Source organism: Bos indicus, chromosome 11 (assembly GCF_029378745.1).
Source record: "Bos indicus isolate NIAB-ARS_2022 breed Sahiwal x Tharparkar chromosome 11, NIAB-ARS_B.indTharparkar_mat_pri_1.0, whole genome shotgun sequence".
Taxonomy (NCBI): Eukaryota; Metazoa; Chordata; class Mammalia; order Artiodactyla; family Bovidae; genus Bos; species Bos indicus.
Window position 1 is genome coordinate 6,524,236 of NC_091770.1, and position 21,591 is coordinate 6,545,826.

Sequence of the window (21,591 nt, forward strand, 5' to 3'; positions counted from 1 at the left end):
GCCATTCCCTTCTCCAGGGGATCTTCCCAACCCAGGGATTGAACTTGGGTCTCCTGCATTGCAGGCAAATGAGCCACCAGGGAAGCCTCGCTTAGTCCATGACATGTTTAAATCATGCATTTGGTATGATTTGCACATGCGTGAGGTTTCAACGAGAATTACCACACAGCCCAGTGTCTGGACTGCACTTGGCCGTCTGGCTCTGCTCCATATTCACGGCTGTCATCTGTCAAAGTCACGTGACTGCTGTGCCCATCAGCAGCGTGCTGTAGCGTCCTCATGGTTACATCTCCGGACTGAGCCACCACTCGGTGGCTGCAAGCCGCTGCAAGCCACCACTGTGAGAATCGCTGGTGGTGGATGATTGTGTGTTCTGGTGTGTATTTGGTTTATAAGCAGTAATGAACAATGGCAAGTTCTCTTTTTAAAAAGACACTTTCTTTTTCATTTGGTCTCCTGGACAATATCTTAATTGTTCCCCTTTCATGGATCACAGCCTTATCATGGGGAGGAGGCTGGCATAATTCAGTAAAGCGTTGAGCTATGCTCTGCAGGGCCTCCCAAGACGGACGGGTCGCAGTGAGGAGTTCTAATGATCTTGGTGTCTTTTATCTTAAAGAACAGTGTTAGTGAATCAAACTTAGGTTTGTTCTGTGAGGCTGTATGGAAGGTTCCTGGAGATGCTTGGCTGCACCAGTAGGTTTCGTGTGTGTGTGTGTGTGTGTGTGTGTGTGTGTGTGCATATGAACACACACGCACCTCCACGGCTCGCAGTCTTCTGTGGAGAGGGAAGGGCAGCACTAAAGTGGAAGGAGCCTGTCAGTGTAGACAAGTCAGGAGGCCTTAGAGAACCGCTCGTCACTTCTTGTTGAAGATACATGAAGCAGAGGGAATTCTAGAGGTCTGGCTATACGAAGCTTCTCTCAGAGCTCTTCACCTTCCCTCAAACGTCTCTTTCCTAACCAAGGCTCGCTTCCTCTCTTCCTCTCTTATTTTCTCTCTTCCGTTTTGCTCTCCTCCCGTTCTGTTGGTTGTCTGTAGTCTTCCCTCAGATGACTCCCTGAAGGTGTTTGGCGTCACCCTGTCTGTGTCCAGGCTCAGCAGGGGACAGGACGCCTCGAGGAAGTGGGGACCTTGGTACACTCACAGGAGTGACTTGTCTTTATTTTTCCAGACCCGTGTTACCACCTGTCAACTTCGCACCCGCTCTGATTGTCCCTCACAGGCTCTTCCTTCCTTGCTCTGCTCATCTCATCTCAGTGTAGTGAGAGGCCCGGGAGTGAGCCCAGTCCAGGACAACCTGCCAGCACCCAGTGGCGCTTGTCTCCGGGCCCCCTGCCTGGCCTCATCTCCTGGGGGAGCCCCCAGCTCAGGACTGGAGGGCTCCTGTGCTCAGCCCCTGCCTGTGGCCCCGACCCCGGGGATGCTCCTGTGACAGGCTCTCAGAGGTAAACCTCCTCTGCCTTAAATGCTCTGGACAGTTTTTACTCACAAGTGTTCTCTAGAAAAGAAACAGCCCTTCCTGGTAATCGGTCGAAATAATATTGGCCAGTTGTTACCCCCTTTCCTCCCATTTTTACAGGTGAGCAACTTGAGGCTCAGAGAAGTGGAATGAGCTGCCTGGGGGCACATGGTCAGCGAAGGAGCCTGGTCTGCACATGCCCTCTGCTGCCTGTTAATCTTTACCTTGTGTTCTTGTTGTCTTGTTTGCTGAGCTTGTGATCACATTGCAGAGGGTGAGCCCCCAGTTCTTGGCAAAGGTCACAGCAACTGTCTCCCTTGCTGGAGGGGCCGGGACCCTCTGATGGCCTGCGTGTGGAGGAAGTCCAGTCATGCCTGTCATTCAGACACTGCATGTTTTATTTTTTTCTTAAGGATGAAGAGGAGGAAATCAAACTGGAGATAAATATGCTGAAGAAATATTCTCATCATAGAAATATTGCAACGTATTACGGTGCTTTCATTAAAAAGAGCCCCCCAGGACACGATGACCAGCTTTGGGTAAGCAAGCGTCTCCTGCGTGTTTTGTGGGGTTTCCTTTTTGGTTGTACCAGAAGGGCATTAAGAACCTTCCAGAGGAAGGGGAGAGAAAAGCAGAGGGGTAAAGTCTGGTATCTTCCCTGGACTTCTCAGTGGAAGGCATCCTGAATGTTTATTTTGGTGTTGATTTCACGTTGCAGGGAAAAGAGTTTGTGTTTTGGGAATAAGGTGGCACAGTGAGAAACAAGGGAAATACACAAAATAGCAAGGAAGTTAGGAGCTTGAAATCAAAAGCAGTATGATAAAAACTTTATGGAATTAGTGTAGTATCTCAGCAACATGCATTTTCTTTACTTCCGTGGGAGTGAGAGACAAGCTGCAAGACAAGAAGCTTAGTTCTGTAATTTACTAAGAGCGGTGGATTTTGGGTAAATTCGTGGAACTTACACATGTTCAATCTCAGCTCTTATTGAACATGTTTCAAGATGTGACACTGAGGTAGTGCTGGCTCTGTAGTGATCACGTTAGTTCTGCCAAAAGTACTGGATTTACAGAGTGGGAAGATAGATGACTACTCTTCTGATTTTTTTTTTTTAAAGTCATTGTAGAATATTTGCAAAGTTAGGAAAATAAAAGGGAAAAAAAATACCTTTATTTTTATTACCCATATCTAAACATAGTTAAAATTTTAGAATAGTTCAGTTCATTTTCTAAGTACTTTAAAAATATGCTTTGTTCATATTGTTCAAACATCTAAGTATTGTAAAGAGTGTCTTGTGAAAAGTTCTGTGCTGCTTAAAATTAGTCTTCCACCCCAGTTAACTTAAAATAGTTGGAGAATCACAATGTTGTGGAAAATAGAACATTTCTGATGCTGGCAAGTGAGAACGCCTGTTGGGGAGTATCTGGGTCAGGTTTCTGACCACTGGGCGTTGGTTACGGACAGACGGCCCACCTGTGCCTGTGCTCCGGAGACAGGGGCTGCAGGGCCTCTGCCCGGGCTGTGCTGTGGGGTGAGGACCCCAGTGTCCTGGACCCGTGTCCGTGCCCAGGAGATGGGGTGGTGGAATACGCTCTCAGGAATTTGGTGCCTCCACAGTGATCACTCGCCCAGACCTTTAGGAAAAGGGCGGGAGTTAGACCACCCCCGGCCTGCCCGGGGAGGGTGCTGACGCCTGCGACGCTCTGACCACCGGCGGGACGCGTCTGTGTCTTGTCTCCCTCCAGCTCGTTATGGAGTTCTGTGGGGCCGGATCCATCACGGACCTGGTGAAGAACACCAAGGGCAACACGCTAAAGGAAGACTGGATAGCCTACATCTCCAGGGAGATCCTGCGGGTAAGCCGCCCCCGCTCCGCTTTCTCTGCATTTGCTGCTTGCGCTCAGTCGTGTCTGTTCAGTCGCTCAGTCGTGTCCGACTCTTGGCGACCCCATGGACCGTAGCACGCCAGGCTTCCCTGTCCTTCACCAGCTCCCAGAGCTTGCTCAAACTCATGTTCATCGGGTCGGCGATGCCATCCGACCACCTCACCCTCTGTCATCCCCCTTCTCCTGCTGCCCCCGATCCTCCCGGCATCAGTTGCCACTGTACAGATTATTCTTTGCACAACAACCAAGGATTCTTTGTAGCCAGTTGGCTTCGACAGTTGAAGCCACATCATGATGTTGACTCTGGCCTGTATCTAAAGAAACCAGACTTTTAAATAGTTGTGTGTGTGTTTTTTTTTTAAATGTAATTTATTTCCCTGAATTCATCCTGCAGTTATTCAAAAGAAAATCAGAGTACAGAGGAGGAGAAATAATCTCTTAGCTCGTGTTGTTTATGGAAATTCTGTGTCTGAGCTTGTAAATCAGTATTAATGGTGCTAAATGCTGGCTTTCAGAGTCATCTTCTAGGCTTTGGCATTAACAGAATCTGCTGCAGTATTTACGAGGGAAAGTTCTTGTGTTTAATGTTATTTACAGCCAGTTGGAAAGCTGGTTTATGGAGCTACCAGATGATTTTAGCAGCTTCTGAGTGATTCTTTTCAGTAGTGGGGCCGTTGTGACAGCGCAGTGTGTCTGAAAATAATGTATTTGAAAACTGCTTGTGAGTTGCCCACAGGCTTCTTCTCTTTGGTCAACTGTCACAGTTTTCTCTCTACTTTACCTGTAAATAAACCACACACTTAAATGACTTGGTTGGATTTCATTTGCACACCACATTTTGGAAAATAAAGACTATGGAATTGAATTGGAATCTAATTGTAAAAAAACCCCGTTACTTTATTTTTTATGTATAGGTTAATTTATGTTTAAGCTTCACAGAGGACTGCAGGTTTTTAAAAATGCTGTCTAGAATTCATGGCGACAGTTTGAATTTCTTTTTATTTTGTTTACAGAGCCCTTGAAAATAGATAATTCTCTTAAGACAACTAGTTGGATAGGGAGAGGTGGGAGACCTGTCTTTGTATCATCACATTCACATTTCACTATAAAAGCGTGAGAACTCTTCTGTGGTTACTAAAGGAACCTTAACGTGTGAGACTACGCCCCCCCGCCTCCCGCCGCTGTGGGGGACTTCAGTGAGTGGGCCCCTGCAGTGTCCTGAGAGCAGTTGTTGTTGCTTAGTCACTCGGTTGGGTCTGACTCTTTGTGACTCCATGGATTGTAGCCCGACAGGCTCCTCTGTCCATGGGATTCTCCAGGCAAGTATACTGGAGTGGGTTACCATTTCCTTCTCCAGGGGATCTTCCTAACCCAGAGATCAAATCCGCCTCTCCTGCTTTGGCAGGTGGATTCTTTACCACTGAGCCATCTGCGAAGCCCCATGATAACAATAAAACCCCACTAAAATGTTAAACACGAAAAATCAAGTAAACCGCATTCTCATATTGCCGCATCTTAGACTGGATAGGTCAGTTGTGCCTTGGGAGGCAGCTGCACATTAGGTTCTCTGGCAGAAGTCGGGACAAGTAGAGTTGTGAGAATGCTGCCTTTTTGTCTTTCTGACCATATTTGGATGCAAACTGCGTTTTTGTTCTCCCACCACCTCTCATCAGAGGCATGCTCTGGGCTTCATTCCAGATACGAGGTCATCAAAAAGTGCTGTGTGCCCATTAGGGCTTACTTCCTTGGGAGAAAAAGAAAGATGCTTGATTGGCACATGAAGCTCTGTGGATGGCACAACGGTTGTACCCGTGGGATAGAGGTGGGGTCAGTCAGTAGTTCACAGCTTGTGGCTCTTTGGTGGGAAAACCAGGCTGGGTTCAAGGGCCAGACCTTGAAGCCCACTCTCACCCTTGCCTTTCCCCTGGAGTGCACGCGGTTCACATCCCCCCCCAGGCCCACCCGCTGCACAGTGGGCGTGCGGCGTGGGAAAACAACCGTCCCGTACACAAATAGCACACACTGCAGGAGAGACGCTGCAGATGGTCCCTGAACACGCGCCTTCGGGAAAAGCTAGAGACTGGTGGTGCTACCCTCAGCCTGGCCCTGGCCCCTCGGGACTGGGGGTGCGTCTCTGTATGGTGTCACTGGTGATACCTTGCTGGACACGCGCTGAAGTTGAATTCTGTGCACACTTTATTTGTCAGTATTTGTTTGTTTGCCTGCTCCGGGTCTTAGGTGTGGCACGTGGACTTAGTTACCCCGCAGTGTGTGGGGATGTTAGCTCCCCAACCAGGGATAGAACCTGCGTCCCCTGCATTGGAAGGTGGGTTCTTAACCACTGGACCACCAGGGAAGAACCAGAGAATGTTTTTTTTTTTTTTTTTTTTCCTTTCTTTCTTTCCTTTAATCTTTGGCCACACTAAGTGATATGTGGGATATTGGTCCCCTGACCAGGGATCCATTCCATGTCTCCTACATTGGAAGGTGAATTCTTAACCCCCGAACCATGGAATATTATAAGGGGTGCATTCTGGACTGTTCACTGGCAGCATCAGACAAGTAAATCTCTCTGTGTCTTGCCTGTAGGGCCTGGCCCATCTCCACATCCATCACGTGATCCACCGCGACATCAAGGGCCAGAATGTGCTGCTGACCGAGAACGCAGAGGTGAAGCTGGGTAAGTGTGATCTGATGCCCGCCGGGGTGCATCAGATCTGTTGGCATCACTCCCGTTTCCCCTTCCGTCCTGTTGGAGAAGTGGGAGCCAGGCTTACCTCTTAGCGTGGCTCCAGGCCCACTTCATCCATGCCCCAGACTCCCCCAGCAGTCTCTCTGGTGGTCCCTGTGGTAAACTCAGGGACCTGTGGGTACAGGCCCCTGGGGAAACCCCCAGGCTGGTCGGGCGTCTTGGCCCTATGGTGACTTGGCTCTGGAGGGGCGCTCCTTACCCGTGTTGCTGGAGGGTCACGCATCCACGCCGTGCTGGTGTGTGGTTTACTCTGAAGACCCTGTTCCGCTCCGTGTCTGCGTCCTGTTGTGTACTGGTTTGCTCACTCTGGTCCCCTTTCCTTCCTTCCTCTGGCCGCAGTGGACTTCGGGGTGAGTGCCCAGCTGGACAGGACCGTGGGGAGGAGGAACACGTTCATAGGCACCCCGTACTGGATGGCCCCTGAGGTCATTGCCTGTGACGAGAACCCCGACGCCACCTACGATTACAGGGTAAGGTGTCGCCAGCCCTGCCTTGTGGGCTCTGCCGGTCCTGGGCACGGGTTCTGCCCCCACGTCCCCCTCCCTGCTCCAGCGAGGACCGCATGGACTCCTGCTGTAGGGCACATCTGCCAGGACAGTATTTTGAGGCTTTGTGTGTGTGTGTGGTCCATTTCTGCATCAGCTCTGTTCTAAGTCAGGTGCTGCTTTCAAGGTGGGAGGGGTCACTCTCAGGCTCAGAAATTTTTTTGTCCCAAGTCAGTTCAGTGCTTCTGCTCTGTTTACTGTTCTTTTTAATTTGAAGAGTATCAGGTATTTATTATTTCAGAAATACTGTCAGATTACATAGCAAGCACCTTGTGAAATTTCAGTCTTGCTAAAGAGCTGTGCACCTTTGCTTTGGTCACAAATGTGTTTAAACTCTGAGAGTGACCTCTAGAGACGTGTATCAATAATGCAGTTCTTGGTCCTGATGAAAAGTCTTGTTTGATCATCAGACTCTGGCTGAGAGTTGGATCATAGGTACGGCAAGTGGTTCTAATTAACGATCATTATTATCATTATTGCATAACTTTTTACAAAGCTGTACAATACAAGGCAGATTGTATAGCTTTTCCATCACCCTCTTCATGAGTTGACTGAACTTTATGAGCTGATCATTTATTTACTTGGAAGGTGTTCTTCCAGATGTGTTTGTGCTCGTAATTTCTTGGCAAACTTCCTTTTGGTTCGTACCCCCAAGAATGGATTTATGTGGTTTGTGTGAGTGCCCAGTGGTGGCGAGTACCAGGCCTCACAGTGAGGATGGTGCCCTAACATCTGCTTTGTTCTGCAGAGTGACCTCTGGTCCTGTGGCATCACTGCCATTGAGATGGCTGAAGGCGCTCCCCGTAAGTAGCCTGCCTTCCTTGTTAGCCCAGTTCTATGCAACGTAAACCTGGTCTCTTGGCTTCAGAAACAGTGGCTTCATGAATGGAGTTGTTCCTGGTGGGGCGTTCAGATGAAGGAATCATAAATACAGTGGAGTTTTAGATGTGAAAGGAGTTCTTGGCACACATCAGTCCTTCTGAAGGTCTCCCTGAGGTTCATGGGCCGCATTACCTTTTAAGTTGTAATTAGATGTATGACCTGGATTTGTTCTGACATCAGATAATGACAGCCCACTCCAGTATTTTTGCCTGGAGAATCCCATGGACAGAGGAGCCTGGTGGACTCAGTCCATGGGGTTGCAAAAGTTGGACAGGACTAAGCATGCACACAGACACAGTAATAGGTGATAATTTTTCTTTTTACAGTTTGAACTTAGTATTCAGTGAAACTGGTCCTAACACAGGAAATTTCCATTTTACTTATGTTTTAACTTTAAAAATAGAGGCACAACCTTTTACCCATGGAATTTATTTATTTTTATTGGTATTACCTGTGAAATTTTGCTTCTGCTTTGGATTAAATCAGTGACAACTTCGTGAAATTGATTTTTAATGAGGAATAGAGTAGAATCGAAGAAGGCGATGGCACCCCACTCCAGTACTCTTGCCTGGAAAATCCCATGGACGGAGGAGCCTGGTGGGCTGCAGTCTGGGGTTGCGAAGACTCAGACACGACTGAGCGACTTCACTTTCACTTTTCACTTTCATGCATTGGAGAAGGAAATGGCAACCCACTCCAGTGTTCTTGCCTGGAGAATCCCAGGGATGGGGGAGCCTGGTGGGCTGCCGTCTATGGGGTTGCACAGAGTCAGACATGACTGAAGTGACTTAGCAGCAGAGTAGAATTGCAGAGAGCAAAGGAAAAAAAGAAACCCATTCTTTTCTGCTGGTCCCCCTTGAATATATAACATTTGGTACATAGCTGCTGACTAAATACTTGGTGAATGAATGATCCCAGGTTGCCCCCAGCTAGGGATTGGGTGCGCTGCAGAAGTGGCCGTCTCTGCTGATCACCCTGTGCTCCATCGTATCCCCTGAGGGGCTGAGATGGGGCAGGACTGCCCCATGCTTTGTCTGGTTCCCTTTTGCAGCGGGAACAGCACCCTCCTTTCTTTGGCCCTATCTCCCAGCTGTCTTGTAAGGTGCTTGTGAAGGTAAATAAACACACAGAAATACCTGTTGTGACATACTTGTGTGTCCAAGTGCACCTCTCACGCCTTCACTGGGCCAGTGATCAGAGGGTAAACAGTCATCGAACGAAATTAAACAATCCCATTACTCCCCGATTTCAGGAACACTCACTCGTAAGCAGTGAGCATGCCTGCTAGTGCTCCTGAGTTCAGGCATTGTGTGAAGGCCTTTACAGCTGCATCTCGTTTAATCCTCATGACAGTCCTATGAAAATAAAAATATTTTTGTTGTCGTCCAATAGCTGACTTAAGCTGTTAACTCCTTTAGGACTTTGAATCAGTATTTACCTTTGATTTAGGAACGCTTTCCAGTGTCTGTTCGAAATGGTCTCTTCTCGTTGCTCCGGTCCTCCTCGTGTTTTGCTGTGCTTCAGTGAGGGGTTCGGGGTATGTTCTCAGCTGCATAACTAGATGTGCAGGCTGCTTGACATGAAGCAAGTCAGTCATACAGCAGGCAGAGTGTGTGATGCCCCGAATGGGTCCCAGAAACGGAGACCGAGTGACCGAGTGTGTAACTGACACGCCTCTCCTCTCCCCAGCTCTCTGCGACATGCATCCCATGAGAGCCCTGTTTCTCATCCCCCGGAATCCTCCTCCCCGGCTGAAGTCCAAAAAATGGTAAGATGCATGTGCTTTGTTGTTGTCATTCTGTTGCTTTAAAAAAAAGTGTTCCTTTTTAGTTTGACTTCAGGACAGAATCCTGGCCATTCTGACTGCCAAAGAACACAGGAGTCAGTGTTACAAAGTGTATTGCTTTAGTTTTTAATGTTTTTTTTCCTCTTGATCCATTGTCCGTGAATGGTAAAAATAGCACCAAGTGACTCTATGAAACACCAACACATTCTTTTAAAAAAGGTTCAGTTTTAATATTTAAATATACCTCTCAGTGTAATGGGCTTCCCTGGTGGCTCAGACAGTAAAGAATCTGCCTGCAGTGTAGGAGACCCGGGTTCCATCCCTGGGTCAGGAAGATCCCCTGGAGAGGGGAATGGCAACCCACTCCAGTATTCTCGTCTGGAGAATTCCCTGGACGGAGGAGCGGGCTGTAGTGCATGGGGTCGCAAGGAGCTGGACATGGCTGAGTGGCCAACACTTGGACTTCAGCAGCTGTTAGGTCTGCTCTTCTTGGGGGCGTGTCCTCTGGTGTCCTGGAGCATCGGTCCCCAACCTTTTGGGCACCAGGGATTGGCTTCATGGAAGACAGTTTTTCCACTGACTGGGGTTGGGGGGAAGGTTTTGTGGTGATTACTCAGGATGCGAGCTCCTCTGAGAATCTCACGGTGTGGCTGATCTGCTGGGAGGCGGAGCTCTGGTGGTAGAGTGATGAGGAGCGGCAGGGGAGGTTTCATCCCCCGCGCGCCGCTCACCTCTTGCTGTGTGGCTGGTTCCTAATGGGCCGTGGACTGGTATGGGTCTGGGGGTTGGGGTGCCCTGTTCCAGAGTCCCTCTAGTCCACTGGTATAGACACACACATGTATGTTCACCCTCGTTGCTCCTCTGTTCCCCTCTGTCTTCCCGTCTTCCCCTTTTCACTTGCTGGCGAGATTTCCTTCTCCCTTCATCCTTTCTTTCACCACATTCAGCTCCAGGGAACCAAGGTGGTCTGGTTCCACTTACCAGTTCTTGGAGAGGTTCTTTAAGGCAACGACTGAGCCCCAATTGGTCTCCTGTATTAAAACATGACAAGCATATGCGCCCATGGGTGGCCAGCCCTGGAAAACCACGTGTGAACAGTAGGTGTCACTAGGGAGTCAGCTGTGGGGCTGGGTGACACTTTATCCGGCTCACGCTAAACTGAACAACACTCATTTTCTCTTTGCCTTTTCTCAGATTTTACTGAAGGGAGTTAATGCGCCATCTTCAGGGTATTTTCACAGTTTGTAAGTCAGTCGGTTATTCCGTCCATGACTTGCAGGCGTGGATCAACCGCTGTGTGTACAGCATGGTGAAATAGAGAGACATGTGTAGGTACCAGTGGAGTCCCCCGTGCTCTTTCACCAGACTGCCTCGAGCTAAGCTGGATCAGACGCATTCTCAGCAGTTCACATCACTGCCTCAGCTTCCCCGGGCGTTCCGAAGGGTCGAGAGGGTCACAAACGTGAAGGCCTTTTTCCTTTATGGATGCAGTCTTCCTGTCCACAGGTTGTGAATTTCCACGACCACTTTGGCAGAAGTGGCCTTTGGAAAATGATCAGCGAATTCTCAGCAGAAGCTGACAGTTGTGTTTAAAGACTATATCGTAGCTGATCGTTTCTCTGATGTTAATCTGTACATGGCCCGTGAGAAGCCCTTTGGAATTCTTTACCTTAGGGCTCCATCCTCAAACTCCCCAGTGTGAAGGTCTGAGGAGTGACCCAGGCATTTGTATTTTTAATAAACTCCCCAAATGATCCTCCTGGGCCCCGGGGTTTGGGAATCCACGTGCCGTAGCGTTCCTCTACCGCTGTGTAGAATCCCGTGCGCTCCTCCTTAACCACAGAGCAAGGCTACAGCTTCTTCAAGTGACTGAGGGCCCTTCTTTGCCTTGACCCTGACCTAGTTCTTTTAACTCTTTTTCCACTTTTCATTGCAGCATCAGAAAGCAATTCACTGTCCCACTTGGACTCTGCTGCCTTGTCACTCTGGAACGGTGGCTTTTCTTGGGAAGGTTAAATATCTCCTTTTTCTTGATATTGGACCCACTCCACTGTCTCAGTTCTTTTTTCTTCCTCACAATTTGATTATACATCCGCTATTGAATATACATACACTGTTTCCTATATGTATGTCTTACAGAGCCCAGCATAAACAAATGTAAATTATTGACACATAAATATTTGTTGGATTGAACAAGAATAATAAGTTCTGAGTACAAATAGAAGACAGTAGAACTGATTCTCTCTTTTCCAGTTTTTTTTTTTAATATTTAATTTTATATTGGAGTATGGTTGATTTACAATTATCATGTTAGTTTCAAGTGTACAACAAAGTGATTCAGTTATTCATATACATATACCTAGATAGCATATTGAAAAGCAGAGACATTACTTTGCCAACAAAGGTCCGTCTAGTCAAGGCTTTGATTTTTCCAGTGGTCATGTATGGATGTGAGAGTTGGACTGTGAAGAAAGCTGAGCGCCGAAGAATTGATGCTTTTGAACTGTGGTGTTGGAGAAGACTCTTGAGAGTCCCTTGGCCTGCAAGGAGATCCAGTCTATCCTAAAGGAGATCAGTCCTGGATGTTCTTTGGAAGGAATGATGCTAAAGCTGAAACTCCAGTCCTTTGGCCACCTCATGCAAAGAGTTGACTCATTGGAAAAGACTCTGATGCTGGGAGGGCTTGGGGGCAGGAGGAGAAGGGGACGACAGAGGATGAGATGGCTGGATGGCATCACTGACTCGATGGACGTGAGTTTGAGTAAACTCCGGAAGATGGTGATGGACAGGGAGGCCTGGCGTGCTGCGATTCATGTGGTCGCAGAGTCGGACACGACTGTGCGACTGAACTGAACTGAACTGATACTTGCCTTTTCAAATACGTTTCCCATTTAGGTTATTACAGAGTATTACACAAAGTTTCCCTGTGGTATACAGTAGGTTCTTGTCGTTATCTGTTTTATTCATTTATTTAAAACGTTTTATTTTATATTGGAGTGTAGCCAGTTAATGTTGTGATAATTTCAGGTAGACAGAAAGAACTCTTAAGGCATGAAGTAACTGGAAAGGACTGAACTCATTCTCTCAATCACATTTTTAAAGACTGAATAACTCAATTCATTCAACAAAAATTTATTGCATACCTATTATAGTTGACATGCTCAGAGCTGGGCCTTGCTGAGAAATGGGAAAGCGGGAACCAGTCCTGACCTGTACGGTTATAAACCAGGAGAGACAGAGACATAAATGTGAAGTGTGCAGTGTGTGACATGCAGAGAGCCCTAAATGAAGGGCTCCTAGCTTAGGGCGTGTGTGGTGCAGTGTTGCCAGGAAAGGTTTATGGACAGGAAGCTGTCTGAGCCGAGTCTCCAATAACAGGGTGGCTGAGAGTGTCTCCGCTGAGGCCGCGGAGGGGTCACCATAAGACAGAAATGGAGAAATGAGCAAAAATAAAGTGTCTGGTAGGGTAGATGTTGGCAACAGGGTCACTGCCCTTCTCAGCACTGTTACTTCTGCCTTTGTCCATTAAGTGTAGGACTTCCCTGGTGGCTCAGTGGTAAAGAATCTGCCTGCCAATGCACGAGACACGGTTTGATTCCTGGGTTGGGAAGATCCCCTGGAGGAGGGAATGGCAGCCCACTCCAGTATTCTTGCCTGGGAAATCCCGTGGCCAGAGGAGCCTCGTGGGCTATAGTCCATGGGGTTGCAAGAACCGGACATGACTTAATTGCTAAACAGTGACATTAAGGGTAGAGAGCTGACGCATAACTCAGCCTAAAACTGATGCACATGTTACCCTAACAAGATCCAGAGCCTCAAATCACTTACTTGGGTCCGTCTCTCACTCTGTGTCTGTCCTTGTCTGTAAGGATCCACCATCTCTCCTCTGTCACCTTCAAGTTAGCGAAGACCTTCGTGCACTCGCTTTCCTCTTCCCCTGATTCCGCGATCAACAAGCACCATTAACTCCACTGCGCCTGCGGCTCCCCATGTGCAGCGTGACTCCTAAACTGTGTTTACGGGATGCCCTGGCCCCCAGGGTCCCTGCTTCGTTCCTGTTTTATCCTTGTGCATTGCAGCGTTGCTCATAGTGAATCCTGAAGCCCCGCCTCATGTACCAGCTTGTAAGTTACTGATACTTTGGAGCTTTGCTCTTCATAGTAGAAATCTGATGATCTTTTTTTTACTTTCTCTTTTAGGTCCAAGAAGTTTTTTAGTTTTATAGAAGGATGCCTGGTGAAGAATTACATGCAGCGGCCCTCCACCGAGCAGCTTCTGAAGCATCCTTTCATTAGGGATCAGCCGAACGAAAGGCAGGTTAGAATCCAGCTTAAGGACCATATAGACCGGACCAGGAAGAAGAGAGGAGAGAAAGGTATGAAGTCTGGTTTTATTCTCATCTTAAATATTCTTTCAGTTTTTTGCCAGTCAAAGTAGGTTATTCCTTTCCTGCTCGAGTTTGGGCTCATCTGGCCGGGGCTTGAGTGTCTAGACCAGGTTGGTCTAGGGGCCACCCTGGCTCCGGCAGTGGTTACCCCGGCTAGCGGGGCCCTGCGGCCGGTCAGTACGTGATGCTGCCACCTCAGGTCACATCTGGACGGCGGTGCTTCTTACTGCGCTGGGGGGTCTTGCGCTCGGTGTGGGCCGTGCAGAGCTCGGCATGTGGGCGGCAGCTGTCCCCATTGGTCTGTTTCACACTTCTCTCCTGCTCAGGGGTTTCCAGAGCCTTATGCTGCTGTGGGGGCTGTGACAAGCCTGTGCTTTTGTCTCCTTTTGCTGGTCTATTTCATCAGTTTTTCCCTGGTCCCACCTTTATACTTATTAGCTTATTTATTTTAGTTGAAGTATAGTTGATTTACAGTGTTGCGTTTGTTTCTGATGTAAAGTGATTCAGTCATATCCTTTTGCATATACTTTTCCATTATGGTTTGCTGCAGGATATTGACTATAGTGCCCTGTGCCGTTTAGTAGGCCCTTGCTGTTTACTTTACGTATAGTAGTGTGTATCTGGCGGCTTCTCAGGTGGTGCTAGTGGTAGAGAAGCTGCCAGCCAATGCAGGTAGATGTGAGAGACTCAGATTCAATCCCTGGGTTGGGAAGATCCCCTGGAGGAGGGGGGCATGGCAACCCACTCCAGTATTCTTGCCGGGAGAAGCCCATGGACAGAGGAGGCTGGTGGGCTACGGTCCATACGGTTGCAAACAGTCAGACACAGCTGAAGCGACTTAGCACCTGCTGTGTAGTGGTACCTGCTAATCCCAAACTCTTAATTTATCCTGTCCCTCTCTTTCCCCCTTGGTAACCATCAGTTTGTTTTCTGTGTGTGTGATTCTGTTTCTCTTCTGCATGTAAATCAGTTGATTTGTATCATTTTTTTAGATTTCACAAATATGTGATATCATATGGTATTTGTCTTGCTCTGCCTGATTTAGTTCACCTTTATAATTTTAGGGAACATGTGATTTTGGTTTTTTGCTCTGAGTACCTACTTTTTCTCCATCCAGCAGACTTTTGTCTGCTCTTGTCTAAGATGATCCCTAAGTGCTAAAAATTACTGAATATATTCTTTTATTGCTTTAGTTTAGGCAATTAAATCTCTTTCTTTTTTTTGTTTTGACATCAGAATGGACTTTGTGAATTTGTTGATGCTCATGGTCCGTTTTTCTTTCATGTCTCAGCTTCTGTAGCCCCTCTCCCAGCCCTGCGCCCCCTGAACCAAGCATCCCACAAGGGACTGTCACGAGTATAAGGGAATCAGCTCTTCTGCTGGCCCAGGGCCTGAGCACCCATCACAGTGGGACTCACCGTCAAGGTCCTCCTCTCCGCGAGTTCCCCACACACGTCACTGTTTTCTCCAAGAATATGTGGTTTATACTCAGTAGTGATGCCTTCGGAGGTGCTTGCCCTACATGCAGCGTCGCCCTTTGTGAATGACCCGTTCATCCTGTCCTTTTCTTTACAGATGAAACCGAGTATGAGTACAGTGGGAGTGAGGAAGAGGAGGAGGAGGCGCCTGAGCAGGAGGGGGAGCCCAGGTAAGGACAGCACGCTGTGTCCCTGCTGGGGTTAGGGTTGCCCGAGACACCCTGGTCGTGTGAAGGAGTCATTGGTTTCTCTGAAAATGCCTTAATATCTTCCCTCCTTCCGTTCTTTCAAAGACTCTTGTAAAACACTGTCCCCGCTCTGGAACTCCCTGCTGATTCTTTGCTGGGACTGTGCTGCTTCCTCTCCTCATGGTTTGGAAGTGGGCAGCTGTGTTTGGGTAGACTGGGGCAGGGCAGCTTACCCACGGCCATTCTCACTCCAGGAGGTGTGGGTGGAAAACGTCTTGTAGCTTGTGACTCAGTCCTGCCCAAACTGAATTGTCCCGCTCACGGGCCACTTAGGGCCTCCACTGAAAACGCTACAGTCTTCCCCAATACATGTCTGTTGGTTAGTTGGTTGGTTTTCCTCTTCCCACCTGTGTGGTCACCAGCATTCACTGCCTTTATGAGGATGCTTACTGGGCTGATCCATTCTGTAGTCTGTTTTGGCCCTCTCTGGCTCCCCAAGACACAGGGAAGCAGAAGGTGGAAGATTTGGTAGCAGGAACCTCATAGTGACTCGTTAATCAAGGAAGAGAGGATTTAAAAGCTTTAATAATGGTCTTGTCTGCCTGATGTCCAATGTAGCTGAGTAGCTGGACACAAGGAGGGCCGGGAGTGTGGTTGAGAGACCACGTATGCAGAGAATGGACGTTTGAAGAGAGCATATCAAGACAGAAGAGAATTTGGGAAAAACTCCATCATATCTTTTTGTAATTACATGAAAGATTTTAATCCATTTGAGGCAAAGTTTTAGAGCATTGTGAACTGATTGCACAAGCAGTATAATTGTTTGGAGTTAGGGACGTGATATAATGGAAGAAGCAGTTGAGGAAGATTTCTTTGCCATGTGATTCTGGGGGTTTGAGAGTGGAGAAGTGACTCTCCCCCGGGAGACCAGCTGGGAGGGATGTGGTTCAATTTCCCTGTGCAGTGGTGCATCCTTGGGACCCCTTGGGCTTGAAAGTAGAGAGAGCGAGGGGGAGTAGAGAGAGCAAGAGGGTTACATGGCAGGGAGCAGGGGACCAGATGAGAAGGTGAGGACCTGTACGTGCTGACGGTAACTCTGTTGTGACTACCTGTCTGGCCCGAAATGTGATGATGCTGTTCCTGGTGGGAAGTCAGGTGGTTACAGAGGGTCTAACAACGGGTGGAAGATGGTGGCTTCAGCTTTCCACTGCACAGTTTGAGTGGACGTGAGAATCTTACCTAGATACCTCCTGTCAAATCAGATACCCAGGACAGAGTTTTATGGTATTTATGACCATATGAAAGAAAGATGAAAGGTGATGCTATTGAACTGTGCGTGCTAAGTCGCTTCAGTCGTGTCCGACTCTTTATGAACCCATGGAGGCCTGCCAGCCTCCTCTGTCCATGCGATTTTCCAGGCAAGGATACTGGAGTGGGTGGCCATTCCCTTCTCCAGAGCCTACCTAGAGATGTCCTATCTCTCTTAAAACTCAGGACTGAGTTTTAAGGTATTGATGATGCAGATGAAAGAAGAGGTGATGCTATTTAACTGTAGGCTTTACTTATCCCCGTGGGTTTGTCTGCCGGGTCTCGGGGCGGATGTAGATGTGGAGGTGGACTGGCTCGCGCCCCTGAAAGCCCCTCACCTGCTTCCTCCCGCAGCTCCATCGTCAACGTGCCAGGGGAGTCGACGCTGCGCCGGGACTTCCTGCGGCTCCAGCAGGAGAACAAGGAGCGCTCTGAGGCCCTGAGGAGGCAGCAGCTCCTGCAGGAGCAGCAGCTCCGCGAGCAGGAGGAGTATAAACGGCAGCTGCTGGCGGAGAGGCAGAAGCGGATCGAGCAGCAGAAGGAGCAGAGGCGGCGGCTGGAAGAGGTAGAAGAGGACAGTGTTCCAGCCGGGTCCCGCTGTCTAGTCCCAGGGGCATCCCGGCGTTCTGAGGGCCGTTCTCCATGGTCCTCACCCCGGCTTGGCCACTCCGGGCGCGCTGATTCCCTCCGGCAGGACTGTACACGCCCAGAGGCCCCAGGAATGTTTTTCTCCCTTGTACGGTTTTTAGGGACCTGCCCCGCCCCGTTACTCATCCTCTCTGTGCAGGTCGTGGGTGGCATCACCCTGGGTCAGCGGAGGCCGTGTCCACTGCGGTCAGAGTCGCCTGGCTCAGCCTTGACCTCGTTTCACTTTCACTCTGGGCCCCGGGGTCCAAGTTGGTGTGTCATAAATATTTCCCTAGAACTTTTAGACCTTTCCACCGGGAAAACATTTGTTTTCTACAAATGCCTTCACTTGACATACATTTAAGGGGGAAGGATAAAGAAAAGAACAAATGCTGTTTTGTCATCTGGCGGTTGTGTGGGGTTAGTCCTTGTGGGGGACACTTTTTGTACCACCGGCTCCTTTAACTCACTGAGACTGTCAGCACTGGTAATGTGATTACTAGGCCTTCTTCCTTTGTACTTCTCAGAGACACTGTTCCCTATATTTCACTTGAGGCTCAAAAGACCCTTTTTCTTTTTTAATCTAATTTTAATTTGTTTCCCTGACTGCCATTTACTGTATGCTTCACAGCTTCGGATTTCTCACTTACAGTAGTTTATTTCCATTTACTTGATCTTATTGTTTCACCTTTATCCTTGATACCAGAAAAAGAACCCCAAAGGACAGTCAGCCAGTTGATACTGTACAGTGGAGTTTAATAACAGTACATGGTGGTTTTTTTTTTCCCCCAAAGTTTTTTTTTTTTTGGTGTGGATCATTAAAAAAAATTTTTTTATTGAATTTGTTATGGTATTGCTTCTGTTACATTCTCTTTTTTTTGGCCAAGAGGCATGTGGGATCTTTGTACCCTGACCGAAGATCGAACTTAAACCCCTGCATTGGAAGGCAAAGTCTTAACCACTGGATCGCCAGGGAAGTCCCACCACACATGCCTTTTCCCAGGTTACTTAAGGGTGCATTTGGTGGAGAAAATCTCTGCTTTGTTCTGTGTGTTATCTGGTAGCTCAGTAGTGAAGAATCCACCTGCCAGTGCAGGAGACGTAAGAGACGTGGCTTTGGTCCCCTGGATTGGGAAGATCCCCTGGAGGAGGAGATGGCAGTCCGCTCCAGTATTCTTGCCTGGGAAATCCCATGGACAGAGGAGCCTGGCGGGCTACAGTCCACGGGGTCGCAAACGAGTTGGACGTGACTCAGCGACCGAGCCTGCATGCACACGGCTTCTGTTAAAGTCACTAAGCCAGTGGAGTATCTGTGAATGGACCCCACTATTATCAGCACCGACCTAGTTAGAAAAGTTAGACTTTTGAGATGAAAGCATTGCTCTTAAGTGTCGATCTGGAAAGAGAACTTCAGCATAATTAAAGCATAGTTGGAAAAGTACATATTTACTCAGGCATGCTTGGAAAAATTTAAGAAGGAAATGTCTTCATAATTTGAGAGCTTTGGAAATCACTTTCCATGCAGGTTTTCAATTTGTTAGATTTTGTTTTTAAAGGAAGAGTGATTTAAGAAAATAAGAGTGACATCAGTTTGAAAATACTTCAAAGGGTTTTCATTATGTTTATCATCCTTAATGGAGTAACCTGAGCAGGCATGCTTCTTAGACTGTCTTGGTTTTGTTGTTTGAAATCACAGGCATAAGGTTAATCCAGGGTGGACTGATGTTGCTGAGGTGGTGTCTGATGGTGTGTATGTTTAATTTTGGCCATTTTCTTTTAAAGTTCTATTGTAAGAGTCTAGCTTTTCACCTTAGTGATCTCTTAAGGTATTTGTTTACTAAGGGCCTTCTTTAACCTTTGATTACCCACCCCCACCCCCACCACCCCCACCCCCACCGCCCCCCCGCCCCACACACACGCCCCCCAATTAAGGGCCTGTTCTGACTGTAGTGGTTTGTACGGTTGGAGTTTAAATGTTGTCTCTCTATCCAGTTTACAGCTTCAAGTACTAGCACATGATGTGGAAGAGGAATTGGTGACTGCACTGTTCTTTGCCGCGGCCATCAGCCTCCCGGCCAGGACTTATTTAGTGAGTTAGTCAGGGAAATGTACCACGTGCCACATTTTCCTGTGGATTTCTAAGAAGTGTGTGGCTTATCTTACCTATAAGACTTGGATGAGAGGGGCTGTGTCTGATTCATTTTGTGTTCCCACGATGCTTCGTGAGTATTTCTCAAATGGAGGAGTCAGCATTTGTAGTTTGGGTGTAAGTGTTCTGGAAACTCGCACCCGTTCTTCATTGAACTTTCGGGCTTGAGATCTCTTGAGTTGAGTTCCAGAGCCACCTTTTTTGTTGTTTAGATGCTCAGCTGTGTGCAGCTCTTTGCAACCCCGTGGACTGTAGCCCACCAGGCTCCTCTATCCATAGAATTCTCCAGGCAAGAGGACTAGAGCCGGTTGCCATTTCCTTCTGCAGGGGATCTTCCCAACCCAGGGATCCAACCTGCAACTCCTGCATTGGCAGGCAGATTCCTTATTGTTGAGCCACCAGGGAAGCCCTCTAGCCACCTTAAAGGACCTGGCAGAACATCCTTAGCCGCGAAGGATGTGTTACTTTTTCTCTGAAACTTTCCCTTGTCTTCTCTGGAGACAGGAATTTGAACCCTGAGGCTGGTGTGAGGTGGACCCTTGACCTTGTCTGGACTCAGAGGCTGTGTGGTGGGCAGGGTGTGCAAGCGCCCAGCCCTGCTGCTGCTGCAGCCTGTCTGACTGAGTTGGAGGGGAATCCACAAGCCTTCCTCTGTTGTGGTTCTTGAGCTATGCTAGAGACTTTCCGTCACTAAGTTGCATCTGGCTCTTGGGGACCCCATAGACTGCAGCACTGCCAGTGCTGGAGAGTGATTAAATTAGCTTTAGTGAAATAAAAGGGAAAGCTCAGTTCCTCCCAGTTTAGGTGCTGGGTAGCAGCCTGGGGCCAGTGGCCGCTGTGCTGAGATAGGGTACCTCCCCATCCCAGGGGCGCTGCAGGCCAGCGTTCTGCACGTTTGTAGGAGGAGTTGATTTGTACTCCACGTGCTGGCCCTGCTTTACTGACAGATGCATGTCTGGGGCCGGATGAGAAGTGGCCAGATGTGCACCAAGGGTCACACTGGTACTCAGAGGTTGGCCGAATGGTCTGTGTTAGGAAAGGCTGTGAGAGCAAGTCTGCTGCCTCAGTAGCACCTGTAATAGCAGGTAGGGTGCTGTCTGGTTAACGGTGGGAGTCAAATGTGGTCCTCGACCTGGAGCCTGCCACCCTGTCAGCATTGGACATGTGACTTACGTTTTCTGAACCCGTTTCCTCTGTGGAGTAGGAGTGAAGGGCTTCCTGGGTTTGTCCTGAGAATTGTAGTAGGTAAGGGGACATGGAAGGAAGATTGTCAGATACTCAGCACCGTGCAGAACAGAGTGAGCTTGAGCTACGGTGGCTTTTATATTCACGATAATAATCATGACATCTCTTAATTTTGTTGATGTCACTTCCTCTTTCCCCAATGTATGCTTCTTTTTTCTCTCTTTTAAGTATTTCTCTCTTTTTTTTTTTTTGCCCTATTTCTGTTCTCCTGTATTCATTTCTCTACTTTTCTTTCTGACTTAAGAGCCTTGGGTAACCCTGTCAGTGATACTCGGGTACAGAATTTGTCATTCCCGCGTGGCTGTGGTTCAGTGAAGAACAAGGAATAACTGATATCAAAATGAAACCCAGCTCTAACCTGTGGTTATGAGGATGCTGGTGTGTGTGGGCACGGGACGGTGTGGAAATAGTTGGCTGGTGGAGGCGGGGTCCCCCAGCTCCCGCTCTCGCATCTTGCTGTAAGCAGACAGCACGCCGTCCTGGGCACCATGGCCGGGCAGTCTGCTGACGATGCGAGTCCCCCAGCTCCCGCTCTCGCATCTCCCTGTAAGCAGACAGCACGCTGTCCTGGGCACCGTGACCGGGCAGTCTGCTGACAACGCGCCATCTTGACTTTTGCAGCAACAGAGGAGAGAGCGGGAAGCCAGAAGGCAGCAGGAACGTGAGCAGCGGAGGCGGGAACAGGAGGAGAAGAGGCGGCTGGAGGAGCTGGAGAGACGACGGAAGGAGGAGGAGGAGCGGAGGCGGGCGGAGGAGGAGAAGAGGAGAGTGGAGAGGGAGCAGGTCAGTCCTCGGGGGTGTTCTGGCCGGGACTTCGGGACTTGTCGCTTGGCAGAGTTGGGGGATTGGGGGCAGAAAGCATGCATAATGCACACGCGTACATGCACACACGCACA

At 48.6% G+C, this 21,591-nt stretch overlaps 1 protein-coding gene across 50 annotated transcripts in view; it reads left to right on the forward strand.

Annotated features, from left to right (window-relative positions):
- The window catches only part of MAP4K4 (mitogen-activated protein kinase kinase kinase kinase 4), a 149,464-nt gene that overhangs the window by 93,316 nt on the left and 34,557 nt on the right, over positions 1-21,591 (forward strand). For all 50 annotated transcript variants that reach the window (XM_070798321.1, XM_070798324.1, XM_070798332.1 and 47 more), the window contains exons 4-13: positions 1,876-2,001; positions 3,208-3,318; positions 5,938-6,028; positions 6,440-6,570; positions 7,394-7,448; positions 9,217-9,295; positions 13,513-13,688; positions 15,276-15,348; positions 17,029-17,239; positions 21,317-21,478. In XM_070798321.1, coding sequence (XP_070654422.1) covers positions 1,876-2,001; positions 3,208-3,318; positions 5,938-6,028; positions 6,440-6,570; positions 7,394-7,448; positions 9,217-9,295; positions 13,513-13,688; positions 15,276-15,348; positions 17,029-17,239; positions 21,317-21,478 — 1,215 coding nt within the window. The remainder of the gene's footprint in view (positions 1-1,875; positions 2,002-3,207; positions 3,319-5,937; positions 6,029-6,439; positions 6,571-7,393; positions 7,449-9,216; positions 9,296-13,512; positions 13,689-15,275; positions 15,349-17,028; positions 17,240-21,316; positions 21,479-21,591) is intronic.